Source organism: Neoarius graeffei, chromosome 21 (genome assembly GCF_027579695.1).
Source record: "Neoarius graeffei isolate fNeoGra1 chromosome 21, fNeoGra1.pri, whole genome shotgun sequence".
Taxonomy (NCBI): Eukaryota; Metazoa; Chordata; class Actinopteri; order Siluriformes; family Ariidae; genus Neoarius; species Neoarius graeffei.
The window spans coordinates 38,746,891-38,770,994 of record NC_083589.1 but is presented as its reverse complement, the minus strand read 5'-3'; the positions used below and the strand labels follow the sequence as shown (position 1 = coordinate 38,770,994).

General features: G+C 38.6%; 1 protein-coding gene across 1 annotated transcript in view; it reads right to left on the bottom strand.

Annotated features, from left to right (window-relative positions):
* Window positions 1-1,468: 1,468 nt before the first annotated feature.
* LOC132869723 (protein phosphatase 1H-like) overlaps window positions 1,469-24,104 on the bottom strand; it is a 78,961-nt gene continuing 56,325 nt past the window's right edge. The window contains exons 6-10 of the mRNA XM_060903078.1: window positions 22,894-23,012; window positions 14,606-14,669; window positions 10,513-10,620; window positions 6,820-6,971; window positions 1,469-4,435 (exon numbers count right to left, since the gene is read on the bottom strand). Coding sequence (XP_060759061.1) covers window positions 4,288-4,435; window positions 6,820-6,971; window positions 10,513-10,620; window positions 14,606-14,669; window positions 22,894-23,012 — 591 coding nt within the window. The 3' untranslated portion in view covers window positions 1,469-4,287. The remainder of the gene's footprint in view (window positions 4,436-6,819; window positions 6,972-10,512; window positions 10,621-14,605; window positions 14,670-22,893; window positions 23,013-24,104) is intronic.

Here is a 24,104-nt window from a genome sequence, read left to right as displayed (position 1 = left end):
TTTATCTCTGAGTGTATACTGTGTGCTCTGACCATCATCGTCCAGCTGCTAGCTACACATGGTTAAAATGTGCAATATACCTACCTACTTGTGCAATTCCACCTTTGTAACAGACTTAACTGTATATCTGCAAACTTTTATTTCTTTATCCTTTTTTTGTATACACTTGCACTCCTCCTTCACTGCCTCATCTTTTTCTCTTTATATATATTTTGCTGCTGTAACAATATGAATTTCCTCTTGTAGGATAAAGATTAGATGAGAGAGAACTTTATTGATCCATGAGGGAAATTAAAATTCCAGCAGCATCATTACAGGATAAACAGAGAATAGAAAATAAAGCTTCTAGATAAATTTTACATATACAAGTAATAAAAAAAGGCTCTTATATTTGTTGTGTTGTGTAGTTTTGTGGGTCTCCCCTGACTGGCTATTTTAATCAGGAGCCATTTTAGCACAGTTTTTCTACTCTCATGGGTATTTACTGTATGTATTTCCTAAATAATCAAATTTACTGTTTGCTCGCTCAGGCTGAATGTAGATTAATAAACAAGCCAGAGCCAATGTGAGAAACACTCTGAGATGACTGGTTTCTGACAAGGTTTATTCCTGATTCAAAAGGGAACTCATCATGTGGGTGATACTGATAGGATTATGCATCATTTTTACTTAAAAAAAAGTGCACACACACACACTGATGTACAACAGTGTATTGAAAGGCTGTTCAGGGTGAGCAGTTTGTGAATAAATCCTAGGATGAGCACAAAACATTCTTGATGATTAGGTATAAATGGACAACATCCACTTGATTATTCATTGAAGAAAGGGTGAGATTTAACCATCAAGATAAGAACTTTAATTAATCAGTATTTTAAGCAAACTGGCATTGTAATGTTTCAGCGTAGACAACAGGAGTGAAGCTGGCAAGTGTCAGAAATCATCCCTATGATAGCAAAGCTGATGAGGCGTGCTTTAAATATATCCAGACAGTGATGGTACAAAGTCCTCAAACATGCTCTGCATTGCAAAATCAGTATTAGTGAGGAGGAGATTAGACCCGAGTTTAAATGATGAAGTAAATAGTAGCAGATGGCTGACTGATCTCCCAATTCTGTGCCTCCGCAGCAACCCTCGGAAATCTCCCACCTCTCTGACGGCAGGCAGTGAATTTTCCACTAGCACACTCAAACTGTTCCCTCCATGGGCAGTGGGCAAGGTGTCAAGGAATTAACAGCACAGAATGTGATGAAGTGAGGAAGACGATGTGAAACAAATAAAGCACAGCACTGGTTTGTGGTGATATAAAGAAATAAGAATACCGTCCAGAACAAAATACCTTTAATCGAACCCATCACACACATGCCTCAGGTTAATTCTTTTCTGAAAGATTAAATACTACAGAAGCCCAGGTAATGTCGAATGATAAAGGTGGTTATAGAGTCCAGATACACAAAATGGTAGCAGCAGCTGAACGTGAACAGAGAAGCCATGTCTTCATTTTATTTATTTTTTTTTGGGGGGAGGGAACAAAAAACATGGAGGTGAAAATTTTACATAAAATACATAAACATTAAAAATATCCTTTCACTTTATCAACATTACAAAATGTACATTTCACATTCACATGGGAGAATCAAGTGTAAATTACCAAAGATCACACTCGTTAGAACTATACTGACCTGATACAGTACATAGAAATAAATACCCACCCCACATCGCCTGCAAAATTATAATTTACAGTTTTGAGGGAAAGGAAACAAGTTAGTAAATGGGGTGTCACCACAAAATTAGTTCATAAAAGAAAAGTTGTTTTATTGGATAGTCTACAGTTAATTATATTTCAAATGAGCTGTTTGTTAAATTTGGTGCAGCCAATCCGGACAAGTTAACAAAAATGTTTAAGGTATGATCATCTTAACAGGAAATCAAGTTTGGAGAAAATCAGCTGTAAATCCTGTCAGACGTAAACTGAAATAGCACACATTTATTTGGCCTTTAACTTAAAAATTATCATATTTATAGGATTTTTACAGTATATTTTGGTAACAGATACATTATAGATTAAGGGTTTAGCAAAGGATTTAAATTTAAGGATTTTTAATTACGACAAAATTAGAAAACAATATGTGGGTCACTTTTTGATAAACTCATTTCAAATGGCTATATCTATCTCGGAATTAACTTACAATACTGGACTCATTTTGTGGTGACATCCCAAATGTATCAAAAAGTCTGGAAACAGTTAATATATACATAGACAAAATTCACTTGAGAAGTTCTTCCATTTTAAAAAAAATAATAATAAATGAGATCACTTTACAAATAAGGGGCTCTTAAACTCACATATACTATTCATTTTCAATTTGGCACTTCACACAAACCAATCTGTGGGAACTCTGTCATAAATACCCACATTTCAACTGCATACACACGGTTTTGGAGACATCTGCCAATTCCGCACATTAAATATTTCCCCCCATAAGACTGTGCTGTAGATAAGGAGCCACATACAACATTTTTATGCTTCTAATTTCAAAGCAGCATTAACATTTGTGTTTTTGCATTCATATTTTCCATACCGTTAACCCCATAAAACCCCTGAGTTTAACAGTTTTTCTATTTGCAGGGTTGGCATGGCGTGGCATAGTTTTCGGAATGATTAACAACATCCTTGCATTTTTAGCCATAGATACAAACATGCAGTTCAGCACATGGTGAGCAAATAACGCTCATAGCACTTTACATGAAAAGTCTAAGTTTAATATGGTTGTCTAATAAACTGAAATCGCAACTGTGAATTCACCGACCTACTGTATAGAAAAGCATGTTCTCTCAAAGTATTTACAATACTGCACAATGAATTTCCATGCAAGCGCGTTATTGGAAGTGGAATGTATTACAGGCATGGGTTTAGGCGTTTAGATCCTCTCTCATGTACAGCAGTAGTAGTCGTAGTTTTAGCTAAACTAACCCCTCTCACGTCGTTGGTTAGCATTCAGTTTAAGATCCATCTCGAATCTGATCGGCTGGAAATGTTTGTGAAATGCTTTGCTTATTTATGTTAGAATATCCCAATGGAACGCGCTCAAGTGGTGTGACATAGCAAACACGAGTAATAGGTTTTAAATTTTAGAGACATACACAGAGTTAGTAGTTTATCAAGACACAATACACAATGTGTATCTACACTCACTGGTTATTTTATCAGGTGTGTTTATTTTCTACAGTTCATTTTGGGAGTGTCATGTTGCAGAGGCCCTCTGGTGGTCCCTTTCCACTAAACTAAAGGGTGGAGGAGACAGGAGCTGGTGAATTGTCCATAGCACAGTAACTATACACCTACACTTACTGATGGAAGGTTAACCTGATAAAATGGCCGCTGAGTGGAGATACCAGATAAGTTTACCTTAAAAAGTGGCAAGTGAGTGTACTTTACAAATGTGTAAACTGTTGTCTATGAATATCCCATGACTCAAATTGTAGTGACAGAAAAGGTGTTTCGAAAAATACAATATACACAGAATGCATTGTTTATGGATGGTGTTGAGTATATATAGGCAGTATACACACACACAGAGTATATGCACCAATGTCATCCTGAGAGGTTATGTATTTTGGTCATGGTTGAATAAGTAAATAATGAATCTTTCAAAGATAAACTGACCTTCCCAATGATCACGTGATCTGGGTTTAAAAGTGCCACAAATGTCAAATCATAACGTGTGTGTGTGTGTGAGAGATGTTCTGAAGCTGAAAATGATTATCGTTGACTTCAATCTGCTCCGATTATCTGTTGTATTTTTAACAACATACAATCATTAAAATATACCTACTATATTGCTTAATTAATAAATTCACGAAATATAATGAGCGGCACTCTGGGATATGAATGAAAACAATAAACATTAAGGAATGAATAGGAAAGAATTACCAATTTAGAAGCATTCGCACTCTCTCACATCCATATCTCCTGTTATTCAATCAGAAATATGTTAATAAAACCTGCCTTCATCCAGCAAAAAGTCAGACATAAAAGACAACTCATCACTGTGTAACTGTGGATTGGTCTGGAGTCACATAACCAGGTGATGGGCCATAGGAACTTTACAATTTTTTTTTCCAAAAAGGGAACACCCCCCCCCCCCCCCCACACACACACACTTGTTCCTCTTTTTTTCCTTCTTTTTTTTTTTTTAACAAAAAGAGGAACACTGTACATTGAGTATCACAGGGTGTGGTGTGTGTGTGTCTGTGTGAGAGAGAGACAGCGAGAGCAAGTGCCATGCTCTATAGCTGTCGGTTACCATACATAAGTGGGATGATGTAAACTGAAATGTCATCTCCGGAGCCAAGGCGGTCATCTGTTATGCGCCATCCACGGTCCCTGAGCACGCCCCGAGCACGCATCACCACGTCCTGCGCTGCCATGGTGTACCTGCAGACACAGAACTACTACATCAGACATTTTTCAGAATACATTCAATACCTAAAGGAACAATTTGGCTAAAAATTGTAATTTACACACAGGTTTTCCTTTACTCGCAGTGCAGTAGACCAACCAAAACATGTTGCTATCTAAAGTTTGACTTGGATGCTCATTGTTGCTCTAAATGGTTTTATGGTTTCATCCTGAACTCCTTTGTTTTAGTTTGATCCTCAATCCATATGGGTTTCCTACAGATTTCCCCAAAAAATGACAGTAGGTGGACTGGCTATGCTAAATTGCTCCTTGGCGTGAGTGTGTGTGCATGCAACCCTGCAATGGCCTACATTTATGGCATTCGGCAGACGCCCTCATCCAGAACGACTCTGTTTTGAAGTTCACTAAATTATGGACTAAAAATACCATCAGTCTAAAAACTCTGTTGGGGAGTAAGAGAGAAAAAAAAAAAGTAATATTTTACACACACACACACACACACACACACACACACACACACACACACACACTATTTATAATATTATATAACAGTTCTTCCACAAAATCGAGTCGTACATGAGCTGATAGCTGACGAGGTGCGTAGCACTGAGTTGGCTATAAGGCACGTATTACGAGATTGAGTGGAACAACTAATATTATAAACAGGGCTTTGAACCAGAATTTTTTTCCTATTGGTTCGTTCCGAACAGAAACGGAATTTTAACGTTTCCGGTTTTGGGTTCCACCATTAAATAGACGTTCCCGAACCGGTTAGAACAAAAAAAAATTTCGTTCCCGGAACGGTTAATTACGTTCCCTGTCAGCTGTTTAACAAATGGCTATAAAATTATGTCTCTGTGTCATCCAGCTTAAGCCAAATGTAGGCTAATTCTATTACAACCTTCATTAAAGAAGACAAGAAATAATTCAAAACAATTATTATTTCAAATGTTGGCAATTTGGATTCTCAGTATGTCTTCCCATCTACACAAACAGAAAAAGTGCCAAAAATGAAAGATAATTCGTTTAGTGTGTTACCAAAGGCTAGTCAGGCCCTATGCATTGATAGGCTAACAGAGGTTAACGTCGTTTAATGTTCGCGAGCCTCTCATTAACGTGGACAAATATATTGATATGTTTGAAATTGACGTTTTTGAATAACGATAGACTGCAATATTTACCTCTTATTTAAGATGTGGAGACGTGATAGTAGTCCACCCTCCTGCTCTCTCCATTCAGTCAGCGAACGTCACACAGGAAGTGAACCCCAGCGGGTCATAGAAACTTGCGCAGGAGAAGAATGACTTTTTTTTTTATTTGTAGGCTACGGAAACTTTGAGGAACGAAATAAAAACCGGTATTAACCGGTTACCATTATTTTTAATAAGCGTTTCTGTTCCGGAGCATAAAAAATAATAAAGTTTCTGGTTTCGTTTCTGTTCCATGTGAAATAGAAAAAGTTCCCGGTTTTCGTTCCTTGAACCGGTTCAAAGCCCTGATTATAAATATGGATTTTGAGAAAGGGAGCATTTTTATTTTTAGCAAATTTGATAAATAAAAACTTTATACAAAGACGTCTGACAAAAGAATTTTTGTAAACAAACCGGCAAAATGACAGTAGCAATTTGTGAAAAATGCTATAATAATAATTCTTGAAAAATAAAGAGATACGTTCTTACCATCAAATACTTTTATTCCATATTTTGTTGCGCTTTTTTTTTTTTTGTATTTTTTGGGGTTTTGTTTTCGAGTAGAGTTTTTATTTTGTCCTCGGTTGGTTCAGCAACACGCCCCGCCATTTTGTTTCTCTACTCACGGTATATGAGCTGTTAGCCTAGTAGTAGAGTAGCCAATCAGAGTGTGCGACTGCTCATACCCAGCGAATATGGATAGAAAATATATATAAAATAATGGAAATGAATTCAAGACAGCTTACAGTCCATTAAAACTGAAAAAAATCCAAGAAAAATTTTAGTTCAGTCATTTGGTTTAGTGCCAGAGTTGCATTCAGCACTACCCAACATTAGCTAGCTACCTTTTCCAACAGACTTTATCATATTTTTCCTTTTAACGTACGCTCTTAACAATTCAGAAATCATCGAAATGTAGCCAAATTTATAATGTTGCATGTCTCTCAGCATGGCAGCTACAGAAATGATTCAGAAATGCCTATCCACAGGCAGCCAACACAAGGTTATATCGTAGTCATCATATCAGTACTTTACAACAATGTGGAAAAAAAATACCTGATACATTAAATATGACCTGTACAATAAGCTTGCCCATATTTTCTCCCCCCTTCAAGGCAGAAATCAGGGTGGTGCGACTTACATGCCTTATTCGCTTGAACTTATTAGCTCATTCTTCCAATTATATGCACAAACACAGCCATTTTGTACCTGTGCTTGTCGTCTCGGTCACAGTTGGCGAGGAAAGAAGTGACGTACTCTGCCACTTCCTCGTTTGAAAGAACATCCCACAGGCCATCAGTGGCCATCACTAGCACGTCATTGATGTCATGCTCATACTGCGTCAGGTTATATACTCTCACCTGTACAAACAAGCAGTATAGTTATTCTACATTACTGCAGTGGATAACAGAACATATATTTTTAACAGCGTAGATAAGGCTGTAAGGCAGAAGTCAAAATGAACATGTGCATTATGCACCCACAGCTCCTCCTGTAGCATTTTCAACACAAGTATAGTTTGCGAAGTTTAAAAGAACGAGTCTGAAGCTTAAAGCACCTCATTAGCAGATGGGAATCAAGAACCATAGGCTGTTCCCATAAAACTGCTGGCAAGAAGAAGAAGAAAAAAAAAAAGAAGATGAAAAACGGCAAAATCAGGGCAAGGATCACTAAGACAAAGATAGCAGCTTGCCAAATGAACTCTAACTGAACTCGGAGTGTAATGAATTAAAAATCAAAGGAGTTTGCCTGGAAGAAGCAGAAAGAAAGATCAGAGAGTCTGTGGTGAGCGAGAGAAAGGGAGGTTTTGAAAGCACTGCAGAAGATCCAAACAGGGAGGGAAAGACAACACCAAGCTTTTAATTTTGGATATGAGGAAATGAGATGGTCTGCAACTAAGACGTCCAAAGCAATTTTAGTGCACACTACAATCAGAGCAAGATTTGCACAAGATGAGATCTGATGAACACTGGTATAATATCAATCCTGACACTGCCAGAACAATTGGTATAAAAATGAAAGCAATCACCTATAGAAATGGCTTCTACACTATCCATTACCTGTAGCCGCTTATCCTGTTCTACAGAGTCACGGGCAAGCTGGAGCCTATCCCAGCTGACTACGGGCGAAAGGCGGGGTACACCCTGGACAAGTCGCCAGGTCATCGCAGGGCTGATACAGAGACAAAAACCATTCGCACCTACGGTCAATTTAGAGTCACCAGTTAACCTAACCTGCATGTCTTTGGACTGTGGGGGAAACCGGAGCACCCGGAGGAAACCCACGCGGACACGGGGAGAACATGCAAACTCCGCACAGAAAGGCCCTTGCTGGCCGCTGGGCTCGAACCCAGGACCTTCTTGCTGCGAGGCGACAGTGCTAACCACTACACCACCATGCCGCCCGCTTCTACATTACACTATACTATACATGACAATGGTAGCTTTATTAGAGTGAAGCTACATTCATGAACAATATTTTTCAACATATTAAAATTGAAAATGTGAACAGCTGTACATAAAGTGTCATACACTGTACATACAGTGTCTCTGTGACCCCACACACACACAGAAAAGTTGCAGCTCTCTTTCTGTTGACTTCTCAACTTTAACAACATTCAAAGGATACGGATTCCTTCCTTCAAAATGATGGCAGATGGAAAGTGATAAAGAGCCAGCTAAGCGAGCCTGGCAGTGGTGCTCATTCATTAACATTCATGTCACAGAATCCAGAAAATACTACAACCCCAAATCAGAAAAAGTTGGGACAGTATGTTGAAAGTGCAATTAAAATTGAAAAAACAATGATTTGTGAATAATCTTTATTCTGTATTGCGCTCAAAACAATACATCAATCACATTATTTGATGTTTTACCTCATGAATCTTTTTTTTTTTAAACAAAACATTTATTTTAATTCTGATTCATATAACGCATTTCAAAAAAGTTGGGATGGTAAACCATTTACCACTTTATAAGGATTTCAATCCTTCTAACACTTAAAAGATGTTTAGGGACCGAAGACACCAAGTGATGAAGTGTTTCAGGTGTTATTTTGTCCCATTCTTCCTGCAAACGGGTCTTAAGGGTGTGCAGCAGTACGGGGTCGTCGTTGTATTTTTCCATTTCAAAATTTGCCACGGATTCTCAATTAAGGACAGAGGAGGCAGGCACCCTCTCCTTCCACAGCCATGCCTTTGTAATGTGTACAGAATGTGGTTTTGCATTGTCTTGTTGAAATATAACTGGATATGTCGTCTTGAAGGCAGCATATGTTGCTGCAAAATCTCAATGTACTTTTCTGCATTAATGCTGCCATCACAGAAGTGTAAGTTACCTTTGCCAAGGGCACTGACACAATTCCATACCGTGACAGACCCTGGCTTTGGTGGTGTTTACATTAGACCGTATCCGTATCGTTGTCGTTGCGGATGCACTGTCCGTGCACATTAAAACGCCGGGAAACGACTCCACAGGCGGAACAACTTGAATCCGCCAGGACCCACGTATTCAACCCAGTACGTATCTGATCCGGTGCTGTGTAAACATTGAGGAACGAGGATACGCAGTGCTGAGCTCTAGCTGACGTAGTCATTGGACAACGTCACTGTGACATCCACCTTCCTGATTCGCTGGCGTTGGTCATGCCACGTTGGTCATGTGACGCGACTGCTGAAAAACCTTCTCCTCTTTAGTCCCAATGACACGGCGTCCCTGATTTCCATAAAGAACTTCAAATTTTGATTCTTATGCTCTCTCACTCTCTCACACTCTCTCGCTCTCTCTTTCTCTCTCTCTCCTCTCTCTCACACTCTCTCTCTCACTCGCTCACTCAATCTCTCACACACTTTGTGCTTGCAAGTGGTGAGTGACTTGCGCATACCCGATATGCACTGGGATCATGTGACATGCCGTCTAATTAGTCATGTGATTAGCGTATCCGTGTATTGGCGTTGCTGTGTGCACGGGGAACGGTTTTGTTGCGGGCACAGAAATTGTGTGTACGCGAATCGTTTTAAAAACGTTAATCTGATGATCCGCTGATTCGAAATAATGTAAACAGGGCCTTTTGGACTTGTTGCTGGTAACAGTCTGGATGGTCCTTTTCATCTTTGGTAATCGGCATCCATTTCCTACAAAAAGACCTGGAATACCGATTCATCTGAACACAATACACATTTCCACTGCGAGATGGTCCATCCCAGATACGTCAGAGCCCAGAGAAGTCGTCGACAGTGCTTCTGGACACAGTTAACATACAGCTTCCTTTTTGCACAGTAAAGTTTTAACTGGCATTTGTAGATGTAACTCTGAATTGTAGAGCTTGACAAAGGTTCGCCAAAGTAATACTGAGCCCATGTGGTTATATCAGCTATAGATTAATGACGGTTCTTAATGCAGTGCTGTCTGAGGGCTCGGAGATCACGGGTGTTCAGCTTAGGCTTGCTCAGACACTAGGCCTTTCCTGGATACGGAGTTTGTACCAAGTCATGATTACAATCACCTGTTGACATCACCTGATTCAAATCACATCCTTATTTAACTGTTTTACCTCATTACTAGCCCTAAATGTCCCCCATCCCAACTGTTTTTGGAACGTGCTGCATACAAAATACAAGTCAAAGTAAATTTAGAAAATTATGGCTCTCTTTTTTTATTTTTATTTCCATACCATCCCAGCTTTTTCTGATTTAGGGTTAATTATTATTAGGTTAATTAGGGTTGCTCATTATTGTGTTATACTATTTTGCATAGATTCATGACATATAATCTCTAATCCATGTCAGTTCCAGGTGACACTAGAAAATGTAGAAAATCTAGGGTTCGAGTCGAAGAAAAGTTTCTGATGAACCTCGCTTGACAAAATGAGATCTATTGAAAGTACAGTTGTGTCAGGTCATACCTCAGGACAGCAAGACAGAAATGGTTTAATGTAGATATTGGAGTCATGCACTTTGAGGTCGTGATCACCGAGCCCACGAGTCACACCGATTGTTGCCATCACTCGAGCCTGTGGCAGAAAACACACCCCATGACATATAAACCAACATATAGAGTTAAAATGCCATTTCCCCCACCTTTAAATGTTGTCCTGCCTGTTGTTGGTGCAATTTTTGCACAAGGCTACATGTACAGCACCAGTCAAAGGTTTGCATACACCTACTCGTTCATGGGTTTTTCTGTATTTTGACCATTTCCTACACTGCAGAACAATGACGTTATCAAAACTATGAAATAAATGGATCATATATGGAATTATGGTAAACAAAAAAAAGTGTTTTAGTGGAAATTAGTGGAATTTCTTGCCTTCTTAATGCATTTGAGATCAAAACAATAAATAAATAACAAAAATACAGTAAATAGCCCTATTCCACAACTGTAGCAATCCATATTGTGCAGGGATGAGAGTGGGTGGTCACCAAAAAAAGCAGAAAACAAGATGGCGCCCGAAGCCGGGGGTCTGGGAGGGATACCCCCCCAGGAAAATTTTGAAAAATAAGGCCTTACAAACCACTTTTCCTGCAATCTGAGCTGTAGTAGATAAAAAAAAATCTGTTGTCTTTTTTATATATTTACATGAAAATATGTTTCAAATCAATAGGAGTATTGTTTGAATTCAAAATAAAATCACATTCTACATTCAAGGGTATGGTTATAATTTATGATCAACAAAAATGACAAACTAAATTCACATTAAACGTAAGTTTTATTAGTTACCAAAATGTTCATATATTAAATAAAATTTCTTAGGGAGAAAAGGTCAGTCACCCTATGTCCTCATTAGTTGCATATGATTTCAAAGTCTTTTGAAATATTTAAGTTTTCAAAACTGTCAGCATTAATGCAGATTTACTGACCATCATATACATGTTCAATGTATTAAATCAAACGAATGCTAAGTTTATGGGATAATGTCTATGTACACTTTATACAATTATTTATAGTTCACAGTCACTTCTCATTTTCATTTAATCATTTCGACTTCTTCTTCAGCCTTTTGGCCAAAGACAAAAGCTTGTCAGTCCTCTCTCTGTTTTTTATACCAGCATCGATTTCATGTACCTTTGCTTCGTCTTGCTTGTCAATTGTATTCGGCACTTTGAGTAAAAAAGCCGATATGAAAGAGAAACGTATTTTTGAAGCGCAGCGACGATGAACATGTGCAAGTTTCGATAAAATAGAACGATGCGGGTACTTTTGTAAGAACTGTTATGATTGGCTTTTGTTCTCTCCCACACTCTTGTAACAACTGTTATGATTGGCTATCATGCTCTCGCCAGCGATGTTTTGGCCAATTACATTGTAGATAACACGTATTCTACCGCGAGACTTAGCGAGACTAAAGATGGCGAAAATGTAAACATGTAACATCGTCGTACGCTTGAGTATCACGAAGGAACATACCCCAGCCCCCCTCAATGAAAAAAACATCTCAACGGATTTGGTATAATATCGATTTTTGCTCAGAAAAAGCGGAAATCCGCTGAAAAGCGGAAAACTCTCATCCCTGATTATGTCAAGATGCTCAACTAGGTAAAGAGAAACGACAGCCATCATTACTTTAAGACAAAAGTCTTAGTTAATACAAATAAAGAAAAACCACTGAATTAGAAGGTGTCCACATTTTTGACTGGTACTGTACATAAAACATGAGCCTTCTGTGGATTTACTAAACTCTTGATATGTTGTGATCTTCCTGATCACAGACTCCAACTGAATTTTTGCCTGTTTAAATGGAAATTTTGAAACCCATCAAGTCTTCACTAATGTGTTCTTAGTATACTGCAAGACCTGTTGCTGTTTTAAAAATTCAATAAGCCAATATCTAGAATTATATTATTGTAATATTTGGTCCATTTGCATATTGTGTGAACCTCCATTAAGTCACTTATCCTCAACTCCTTTCATTCTCATATCAAACTCTGTCCAAAGTACCCAAGTTGTTACCCAAGCTGAGTCCAAGTTGAGTCTTTAAATGCAGCCTTGTGTAGGGGGACATTGCCACCACAGATAATAATAAAATCAATCAACGAGACCGTCAATGATGGCATAGCTCACTCCGGCCCCGTCTAGTCCAGAAGGAACGATCTAAAGTGGGCCACCTTACGCAATAAATGTTGCAAGCTATATTATATATATATAAAATGGGTCAAAACGATGTGTGGCCAACCCCCCCTTGAAACAGTACAACTTGTTTCTTCTACATTCCAGGCTGCACAGTCTATTTCTGAGCGTGCAAATGCTTCCCAAAAATACTGTCTACTTACTCAAGTTAAGTCTCAAACAATAGATAAGCAAGTCCAAGTCAAGCTGCCAGTCATTAAAATAATAACTTAAGTGAGACTTAAGTCCAAGTCCAGGACTCAAGTATTATATTAGTGGTCTGTTGGGGTTAAATTGGAGGGACAGGAACATGGAGACTGTGCTTTTCTACCTTTGGTTAAAATAAAAAACAAGTGCATTAAGCTCTGGCTCTATAATAATAATAATAATAATACCAAAACTAACAAACTACTGTAGAGACTAAGGTGGGGTTTACATTCGACCGTATCAGCGGATCATCAGATTAACGTTTTTAAAACGATTAGTGTGCACACAGCAATGCCAATACACGGATACGCTCGGCTCCGCAGGCATCCTGCGCTCCAAATCACTCCGCCCTGAACAGCGAGTGCCCTCTGGAGGGTGCGCACTCCGGCCCTGCGCAGCTCACAGAGCGCGCGAGTGAAGTGCACGAGCAGTGATTCGGGACTGAGCCGCTGTGTGTGTGATCTCAGTGCATGTAGGGCATGCGCGTCACTTACCACTTGCAAGTGGAAGGATGGCAAGCCTAAAGACAATCATAACTACACAATGGGCAGTATTTGCATCAGTATTTGCAGTATTTTCATACTTTTATACTCTTTAATGAAAGGTGATACAAGGCGGAAGTCCGCGCTGTTTTTCAGCAGTCGCGTCACATGACCAACGCCAGCAAATCAGGAAGGTGGATGTCACAGTGACGTTGTCCAATGACGACGCCAGCTAGAGCTCAGCACAGCGTATCCGCGTATTCTCAATGTTTACACAGCACCGGACCAGACACGATCTAGACTGAATACGTGGACCCTGGCGGATTCCCGTTTCCCGGCATTTCCAGGCGGTTTAATGTAAACGGACAGTGCATCCGCGAAGAAAACGAGACAGATACGGTCTAATGTAAACTTGGCCTACATATCTGGCCATGTTTACTAAACTAGGTTAAATGAAGCCCTTAGGTCAAACATTTATGGTAAACTTATTTTAAATACACTTCCAGTGCATCAGTGTTGATTCCAAATTATTATTATTATTATTATTATTATTGTTTTTTTCCCCTCCTTTTTAAAAATGTGTGTCTTTCTCTAAAGCCACTGTCACCAGCATGTCAGAGACACAGTTACTATCTATTCACAGTGCAACCTTCCATAGTCGAAGCTAGAAAAAACAGACTGGGTCTGTATGCGTACATGTGCATGTGTTTGTCCATCTGTCTGTGAGAAACAAGGTGTACTGCTTTCATGGCGTGCAGTCAGATAGTTCCTCCTGGTTTTGGAGCAGCAGCTCAGGGATTTGAGTGACAGTGGTATATAATGACAGTCTGCAGCAGAGAGCAGCTTTCTACTAAAAGTATTAACGCTGGAGCAGAGAGCAGACAGAGCCTCAGGGAGACACAGAAACGCTCTCATCAGTTCATCAGTCCCACTAGCACACTTAAGCTCTCTTCTCTCACACTATTACTCTTGCCCTCGTTCTCTCAGACTTAACACTATCTCCACTCATCAGCTTCCAGTCTTCTCCTTAACTGCCTTCTCTTTATCTCTCTTTTTAAAATAACACATTCCTGTTGTGTATTATTATATTCAGTGTTGAACCAAATGCACCCTTTGGCTGCTTCTCTGGTCATATATATATTTTTTATTTTTTACTTTTTTCTCTCTATGGATCCCTTCATTAACTCCGTGCCACCTTCTTACCTTCTTTCCTTCTCCGTATATTAAAGGGAATCTGAGGTCCTCATCCTCGATGGTTTTATACGCCCTGAAAATAGGACAAAGTTGGCGGGCTCGTTAAAAATGTACTCTTTTACACCAAACTGATTGAACACAGTTAAAGTTCATAATTTGTTCTTTACTTCACACAAAGTACAACTGCATTCAGAGTTGTGTGCATCTTCTGTAGCGCTCTCATAAGCATGCACAAACACACACTTAAAAACAAAACAAAACAAAGGTTTTAAAATAATTGGCAACCCCGACATTTAATATGGAGAGAATATGAGGACTAAGACTCTTCCTGTAATGTAGCACAAGGTCAGAGATACAGTATGTTTAACTACCTTTATATTCTTAGATTTGCACATGTGGAGTGCCATTCTTCCCTAGGTTATGTACTGTAAGTGACACTGAAATTATTGAATCACCAGGTTACCAATCACTAGTTGCTGCTGTGATGTGAACAAATCTTTCAAATTGGTGCCTAATCTTTTTAATAATAATATCCATCCATTATCTGTAGCCACTCATCCTGTTCTACAGGGTTGCAGGCAAGCTGGAGCCTATCCCAGCTGACTATGGGTGAGAGGCGGGGTACACTCTGGACAAGTCGCCAGGTCATCGCAGGGCTGACACATAGACAAACAACCATTCACACTCACATTCACACCTACGGTCAATTTAGAGTCACCAGTTAACCTAACCTGCATGTCTTTGGACTGTGGGGGAAACCGGAGCACCCGGAGGAAACCCACGCGGACACGGGGAGAACATGCAAACTCCGCACAGAAAGGCCCTCACCGGCCGCTGGGCTCAAACCCAGGACCTTCTTGCTGTGAGGCTACAGTGCTAACCACTACACCACTGTGCCGCCCTTAATAATAATAATAATAATAATAATAATAATTTCAATTTATATAGCGCCTTTCTCAAAACCCAAGGTCGCTTTACAATTATTGGGGGGTGGGGGTGTCCATAATTCTGGAGTTAACTTCTGGAATTAAAAGTAATATGATTTACTTAATTAAAATTTTCAATGAAAGTTTTGGAAAAAACAAAATCCCAAACACCCCCAAAACAAACAAACCACCACAACAATCCGACAGACGCATTCCATGGCCTTGCATCTATAATGAACATCTTTCTTTAATAACACAATGCAATTCACAAAGCTACAATGATCTTTTAGAACAGATGTCGCTCAAACTCTTTCAGCTCTTAAAATTACTGGGTATTAAAAATAATGCTCTTGAAACCATCAGCATTTGTTTCCTGACAAAGCAACTAAGGCTGTTTTAATTACAGACACACAAACACAAGAGAGTTGGAAGTGAAGGTCACCCTGCAGGGGCAAAGCAAACAAGTAAAGACGCGGTCTAAAGCTCCATGATTAGAATACGAGTTGAGAGAATTGTCTGATGAAGATTTCCACGTCTCACAAAAACACAACAACAAGCCAATATGATGAAAGTAGTAAAAATTAAAGCGGCACGTTATGTACGAGACGACACGTCATAATCTGGAATTTGAAAGTGCTAAAGACTTGCATGAACATGAACAGGGCTTTACAGTTCACATGTTATAATTTTTTTAAAAAAGCTATTATTAATTCCCACAAAAGGATTTTAATCAGCACTCATTCAAATTCATTAGAACGTCTGAAGTGTGGATCTACAGCATCCTTTTAAATAACAGGGAGAGATGAGTTCGGGATTTAAAATTGAACATGTGACAAGTATGTGTCATCCGATGTGCAAATGAAGACCATGGACGTGGGTGTGTGTTGGACTGGGGATGTTTCCAATGTAAATATTCAGAGATTCTAAATTTCTTAAATGTGCATGCAAGTGTAGATGCTTTTGTGCTATTTTGTGAAGCCATCACGTCAAGGAATTTTCTATTCCTTCAAGTCTGAATTAAGGTTCCCTAAAATCGGTTGCAGAAAATAAGTGTAAGCCTTCTCCTTAAGGTTTCCTTACAATGTATTTATTACTTCTGCAGTTAAGGTTTTACTCCTTATATTGGTCTTGTACTTAAAAATGAATGAATGAATTTATTTTTTTTGAATGAATTTATTTTTATTTTCGAACATGTATAAAAAAAATGTAACTATTTGTACATACAAAAGAAAGAAAACGAGAAATTGACAAAAAAATAAATAAAATAACATAGAGCTAAGACATTACAAAACACCGCACATTGTTCAAAAAAGGAGTGGGAAGAAGTACAATACTTTTTTTAATTTCCCACCCCCTTTTTAACTACCCTGAAATCCAAACTACATTAATACACCTATAAAAATATATACCATATATACACTTCATGAATATCTATTTAAATATATAATTACAAAAATAAATATATACTACATACTAATATATATATATATATATATATATATATATATATATATATACACATACATACACACACACACACACTTCATAAATATCTATATAAATATTTAATTACAAAAATATATACTACATACCATATATACACTTCATAAATATCTATATAAATATCTCATCTCATCTCATTATCTCTAGCCGCTTTATCCTTCTACAGGGTCGCAGGCAAGCTGGAGCCTATCCCAGCTGACTACGGGCGAAAGGCGGGGTACACCCTGGACAAGTCGCCAGGTCATCACAGGGCTGACACATAGACACAGACAACCATTCACACTCACATTCACACCTACGGTCAATTTAGAGTCACCAGTTAACCTAACCTGCATGTCTTTGGACTGTGGGGGAAACCGGAGCACCCGGAGGAAACCCACGCGGACACGGGGAGAACATGCAAACTCCACACAGAAAGGCCCTCGCCGGCCCCGGGGCTCGAACCCAGGACCTTCTTGCTGTGAGGCGACAGCGCTAACCACTACCTATATAAATATATAATTACAAAAATAAATATCTACTACATACCTATCCCTGTAAATATAAATATATAAACTATCCCCATAAATAAATATATACCATATACTAAGTTAGTTCTAATATAACAATCAACCCTATTCTATTTATCCCTCATCATCCTCCGTTAACATACTTCCTCTTCTATATACTTGTTTAAAAATATTTTTTGTACCTTTTTTAAACAGATTTATATTTGCACTTTGTTTTATTTCTGTCTCCAGTCTGTTCCATAAAGTCACCCCACAGCTCGATACGCTCATGCTTTTCATATTTGTTTGAACCTTTGGTTTTTTAAAATTTAGGTCTCCCCTTAGATTATATCCCCCTTCTCTCTCACTAAACATTCCTTGTATATTTTTTGGCAATAGATTATTTCTCGCTTTGTACATTATTTGTCCTGTTCTGAATTTGATCAGATCCATAAATTTCAACGTGTGATTTTATGAATAGTGAGTTTGTGTGATCTCTGTATCCTGTTTTGTTTATTGTCCTTATTGCTCTTTTCTGTATTGTACATATCGGCTGCAGAGTGGTTTTGTAGGTGTTTCCCCAGACTTCGACACAGTAAGTCAGATATGGCAAAAATAACGAGTAATATAGGGTACGCAAAGATTTGCAATGAAGAATATGTTTTGTTTTCCACAGAACTGCCGAGCACTTTGCCAGTTTTGCTCGTATGTATCCTACATGAGGTTTCCAGCAGACTTTATGATCCAAAATCACACCAAGAAATTTAATTTCCTGTACCATTTCTATCTTAGTATTGTCTATTATCAATTCTACATTACAGTCTATTTTGTGTCTCCCAAACAACATGATCTTTGTTTTGCTTAGATTTAATGATAATTTATTTTTGTCAAACCATAGTTTTAGTTTATTTATTTCAGTTGTGATTGTCTCCAAAGTCTGCTGCAAATTCTCACCGGAACAAAAAATATTGGTGTCGTCTGCAAACAAAACAAATTTCAGTACTTGCAAAATTCTACATATGTCACTGATATATAATATGAATAATTTCGGACCTAATATTGACCCCTGTGGTACCCCGCATGTAATGTTCATGAAATGAGATTTATGGTCACCTATCTGCACAAACTGTTGCCCGTTTCTTAGATACTAGCTCGATAGCCAGCTCCACCCAACTCCCCTAACACCACACTTTTCTAGTTTACTTAATAATATACTATGATCAATGGTATCGAATGCTTTTTTTAGGTCCACAAATACTCCAATTGCTATTTTTTATTGTCTATACAGTTTGTGATTTCCTCTATTAGTTCCATCGATGTTGATCTGTCCGTTCTGAATCCATATTGACTGTCTGTAAGGAGGTTGTGTTTTTCAATGAATTTGTCCAATCTATCTGAAAAAAGTTTTTCGAGTATTTTGGAGAATTAGGGGAGTAAAGAAACAGGCCTGTAGTTTGTGCAATGGTGTCTATCTCTGGTTTTAAACAATGGTATCACTTTTGCAATTTTCATTTTGTCTGGAAATGTACCTGATTGAAAGATAAATTGCAGATGTGGGCGAGTGGTTTCACAATTCCCTCAATAACTGTCTTTACTGTTAACATGTCTATATCATTCCAGTCTGCAGAGGTTTTGTTTTTACATTTTCTTACAATTTGCATAATTTCTTCATCATCAGTTGCAGTTAGAAAAATTGTACTTGGATTTCTGTCCCCCATATCTTCTATGTCCCCATATTGTGTTGTCTCGGGTTCCTTTATTTTTGCCGCTAAATTTGGTCCCACATTTACAAAGAATTGGTTAAAACCATTCACCACATCCTCCATATTATTTATGGTCTTATCATTTTCAGTGTAGTACTCCGGGTAATTTATAGTTTTGGATCCATTTCTCACAATACCATTTAGTACAGTCCATATACCGGTACCTTTAATATTGTTTTTATTTTTCTCCACTAATTTATTATAATAGTCTTTCTTACATATCCTCATAATATTAGTTAATTTATTTTTATATTTTTTATATTTTTCCTCTGCCTCTATAGTTCGATGCTTTAAGAATTGTCTGTATAATATATTTTTCTTTTTGCAGGCATTTTGTAGCCCCTTGGTGACCCACGGACTATTTGTATATTTATGTATATTACTGTATTTCTTTATAGGACAATTTTTATTATATAGTTCATTGAATATTATTAAAAATTCCTCATATGCTTTATCAACATCTTTTTCTTTATAAACTACATTCCAGTCCTGTATCATTAAGTCATTTTTTAGTGCAATCATGGTTTCTTCAGTTTTCACTCTTATATATTTATAATTTTTAGTATCCTTTTTCTTGCTATAATTACAGTAATATACATTAAAAATAGGTAGGTGGTCACTGATGTCTGTTAATAGTAGTCCACTCTCTATATTATTTTCCAGGATATTAGTAAATATATTATCTATTAAAGTGGTGCTGTGAGAAGTGATCCTGCTTGGTCTGGTAATAGTTGGATACAGTCCCATACTGAACATTGAGTTAATGAACTCTTCTGTCATTTTATGTTTCTTATGATTTAAGAGATCGGTGTTAAAATCACCACAGATGTACATGACCTTCTGAGTTGATTTTATAAACATACTTTCCATCCAATCTATAAAAACTTCTATGCTTGATCCAGGAGATCTGTATATACAGCTCACCGTTATATTTTTTCACAACATATTTCTACTGTAATACACTCCATCCAATCATCAACAGCTACCGTCATTTTATTATTAATTTTATATTCCAAACTATTATTAACATGTATTGCCACTACCCCTCCTCTTTTGTTCTTTCTGTTGATATAATTAAGTTCATACCCATTTAGCTCAAAATCTACTCCCATCTCATCATTGATTCAAGTTTCTGATATGGCTATTATATTGAATGGAGTATTGAACTGACTGAGATATTCCTTCATTTTATGGAAATTGGCATACAGACTTCTGGTATTGAAATGAATAATTGATATCTTATTTCCTTCTCTGATCGTTGCATTGTATTGATTTTCAGTGCAATACCGGCAGCTGATATTGATGTTGCTGAAAAGATTATTTTCCGGATCAATATTATTTTCCATATCTTGTGTTTTATGCTCAGTATAAAGGAAAGTGTCCAGTTCTTGCGTCCAGTGTCCCGTCCTTGTGTCATGATTGTAAGTTGCTTTGATTGGCTCCCTCAGAATTTGTCCAGTTCCCCAATATCTCGGATGACCAGGATCTTGGCCTCTTCTGGAGATCCCTTCAGCTTTATGAATACTTTGCAGTTTTGTGTCCAAGTGTTTTGGATTTTCCCGTTTCCTCAGGAGTCTCGCCTTTCTTGCAATGTCTGCATTTTTTTTGGTTAAGTGCTCATTTAGAAAAACATCTGAGCCTTTCAGTTTCCTCCCTTGCTTTAACAGTTGCATTTTATACTTTCTGTTGGCAAATCTTATTATTACCGCCGGTTTGTCTGTGTTGCTTCTCCATGGGAGAGGGTGACGTGCTTCGATGTTTGTACTTTTTACCTCTATCCCTTTGGAGTGCAGGAATGCTAACACCTGTTGCTCCACAGAGTTAGCATCCTCCTCGTTCTGCTCCTCTCGCCACTGCTCCAGCATATGACCGGGGTTTAATCTGCAGTCCGGTCACAATGATGTTATTTATCCAGGTGTATTGCTCCAGATCCTCCACTCGGTTCTCGAGAAAAGCGATCCTCTTTGCCTTCTCCGTGTTCTGCAGCCGCAGAACTTTGACCTCTTCCACCAGGTCCAGGATGGTCTTCTGCTGCATCCTGACAGCAGAGATTTCCTCACCCAGAAAGTCGAGGGATTTTTTGATGTCGTCAATCTCCTCGACCGTAGGAGCTCTCTTCGGGGGCATTGCGTTTGTTGTTGTTATGCAGCCTGCAGGTAGCTCTCGGCCCGCTCCCGTGCAACCTCTCAGCCCGCTCTCGCGCAGCCTCGCTCCCGCGCAACCTCTCGGCCCGCTCTCGCGCAACCTCTACTGACCTTGCAGGTAAATGGACCAAAGATGTTCAGTACGGAAAAAACAAAACAAAACAAAAAAAAGAAAAACTCTTAAAGTTCATTACGCTGTTGCAGACCAGACTTTAGCAACCAAAGTAAGGAAAACAACTCAAGGGAGCTCTCAATCCAACTTAACCAGCTAAGTTTATGGCGATAAATCAAGTGAATTATGAATTATGTTAATTAATTTTTCACTGCACTTTCCTCTTGCACCATTTCATTGTTTACAGTTTGCTGTTATTTGTGGATCAGATTGAGTTTTTAGTATATGCTTTCTTTGATCATATTACTCCAGAAGTATCTTTTCTTGCTCTGAACAAATTTGGTATTCTTGTCTTCCTTCCTTCCATTTCGTTCTTATACTTACAGGCCAATTTTGTCGATCCTGAGACACCAGTGTTGCTGACCTCTTCTGCTCTTCCTACCTGCCTGATCCATCCTGATGCCCTACTTCTGGCTGGAGTTTCATCACATCGCTCCTGTGGAGGACGGCCCCATACAGACAGTCGAAAGTCGCACTTGGAAGACGGCTCTGGACACTTACAGATTTGCTATTATGGCTGAGGACTACAATTGCCATGATAACTTTAGGACTACAGTCGTCATGAACAGTTTAGCACTCGAGTCTCCATCACTTAACACTTGATAACGTCAACAAAACAGACTTCATGCTAAAACTATAATGAATTTCCTGGTTACACAGTTATACTTTGACTATATAGGACACCGTTATAGAAGCGAGTCATTTATAAATCATGCTATCTCTTATCACCCAAATGAGGATGGGTTCCCTTTTGATTCTGGTTCCTCTCAAGGTTTCTTCCTTGTGTTGTCTGAGGGAGTTTTTCCTCGCCACAGGCTTGCTCATCAGGGATAAAATTCTCTCATATACTTAATAAGTCTTTATTTTTCTGTCAAGTTGCTTTGCGACAATGTCTGTTATTAAAAGTGCTATACAAATAAACTGGACTTGAATTTGTGAGGTGGACAGATGAGGCAATAACCGGTATCACATGCAGGCATGAGTGCAAGCAAATAACCAGTCTCCATGGAAACTGTGGAACTTTACTGCTGTAAAATCTTTTTCAGTGCTGTAAATCCTTTAACTAATGAAACCTTTTAAGGGATTCTGTGCAACACCCTGAAGTAAATCCTTCAGCTAAAGAGAAATGAAGCCTTATGTGCGATTCTTAATGGGAAAACTTAAAGCGCTTTGTGCAACCAGCCCTGGCATGTTTCTGACACGCAATTACCCATTTCTCTCTCTTGCACTTTCCCTATGAATACGTCACACCACACATACGTACACGGACAGGCACACAGTAAGAAATCCAGGATCCTCACCAGCCCATCATGGTGAAGTCACGGTACAGCATCTTTTTGCCCACTTCCTTCCTCTGGACCCTCCTAGGAAACTCCAGGTGTGTGAACTCTCCCCCTAACAGATGAGGCTGCATGTAACCCTGCACACAAATGACACGGATATCCGAAAATCTGATATTTTACTTAATATAATAAACTCCACATCAAGTAATTGTCTATAACAGTACGGCTCAGATAGTTGTGTGGGATGCGAGTAAAACCACATGTTTATATTAAATGTGCTTGTTTTATACAACCCCGATTCCAAAAAAGTTGGGACAAAGTACAAATTGTAAATAAAAACAGAATGCAATAATTTACAAATCTCAAAAACTGATATTGTATTCACAATAGAACATAAACATATCAAATGTCGAAAGTGAGACATTTTGAAATTTCATGCCAAATATTGGCTCATTTGAAATTTCATGACAGCAACACATCTCAAAAAAGTTGGGACGGGGCAATAAGAGGCTGGAAAAGTTAAAGGTACAACAAAGGAACAGCTGGAGGACCAAATTGCAACTCATTAGGTCAACTGGCAATAGGTCATTAACATGACTGGGTATAAAAAGAGCATCTTGGAGTGGCAGCGGCTCTCAGAAGTAAAGATGGGAAGAGGATCACCAATCCCCCTAATTCTGCGCTGACAAATAGTGGAGCAATATCAGAAAGGAGTTCGACAGTGTAAAATTGCAAAGAGTTTGAACACATCATCATCTACAGTGCATAATATCATCAAAAGATTCAGAGAATCTGGAAGAATCTCTGTGCGTAAGGGTCAAGGCCAGAAAACCATACTGGGCGCCCGTGATCTTCGGGCCCTTAGACGGCACTGCATCACATACAGGCATGCTTCTGTATTGGAAATCACAAAATGGGCGCAGGAATATTTCCAGAGAACATTATCTGTGAACACAATTCACCGTGCCATCCGCCGTTGCCAGCTAAAACTCTATAGTTCAAAGAAGAAGCCGTATCTAAACATGATCCAGAAGCACAGACGTCTTCTTTGGGCCAAGGCTCATTTAAAATGGACTGTGGCAAAGTGGAAAACTGTTCTGTGGTCAGACGAATCAAAATTTGAAGTTCTTTATGGAAATCAGGGACGCCGTGTCATTCGGACTAAAGAGGAGAAGGACGACCCAAGTTGTTATCAGCGCTCAGTTCAGAAGCCTGCATCTCTGATGGTA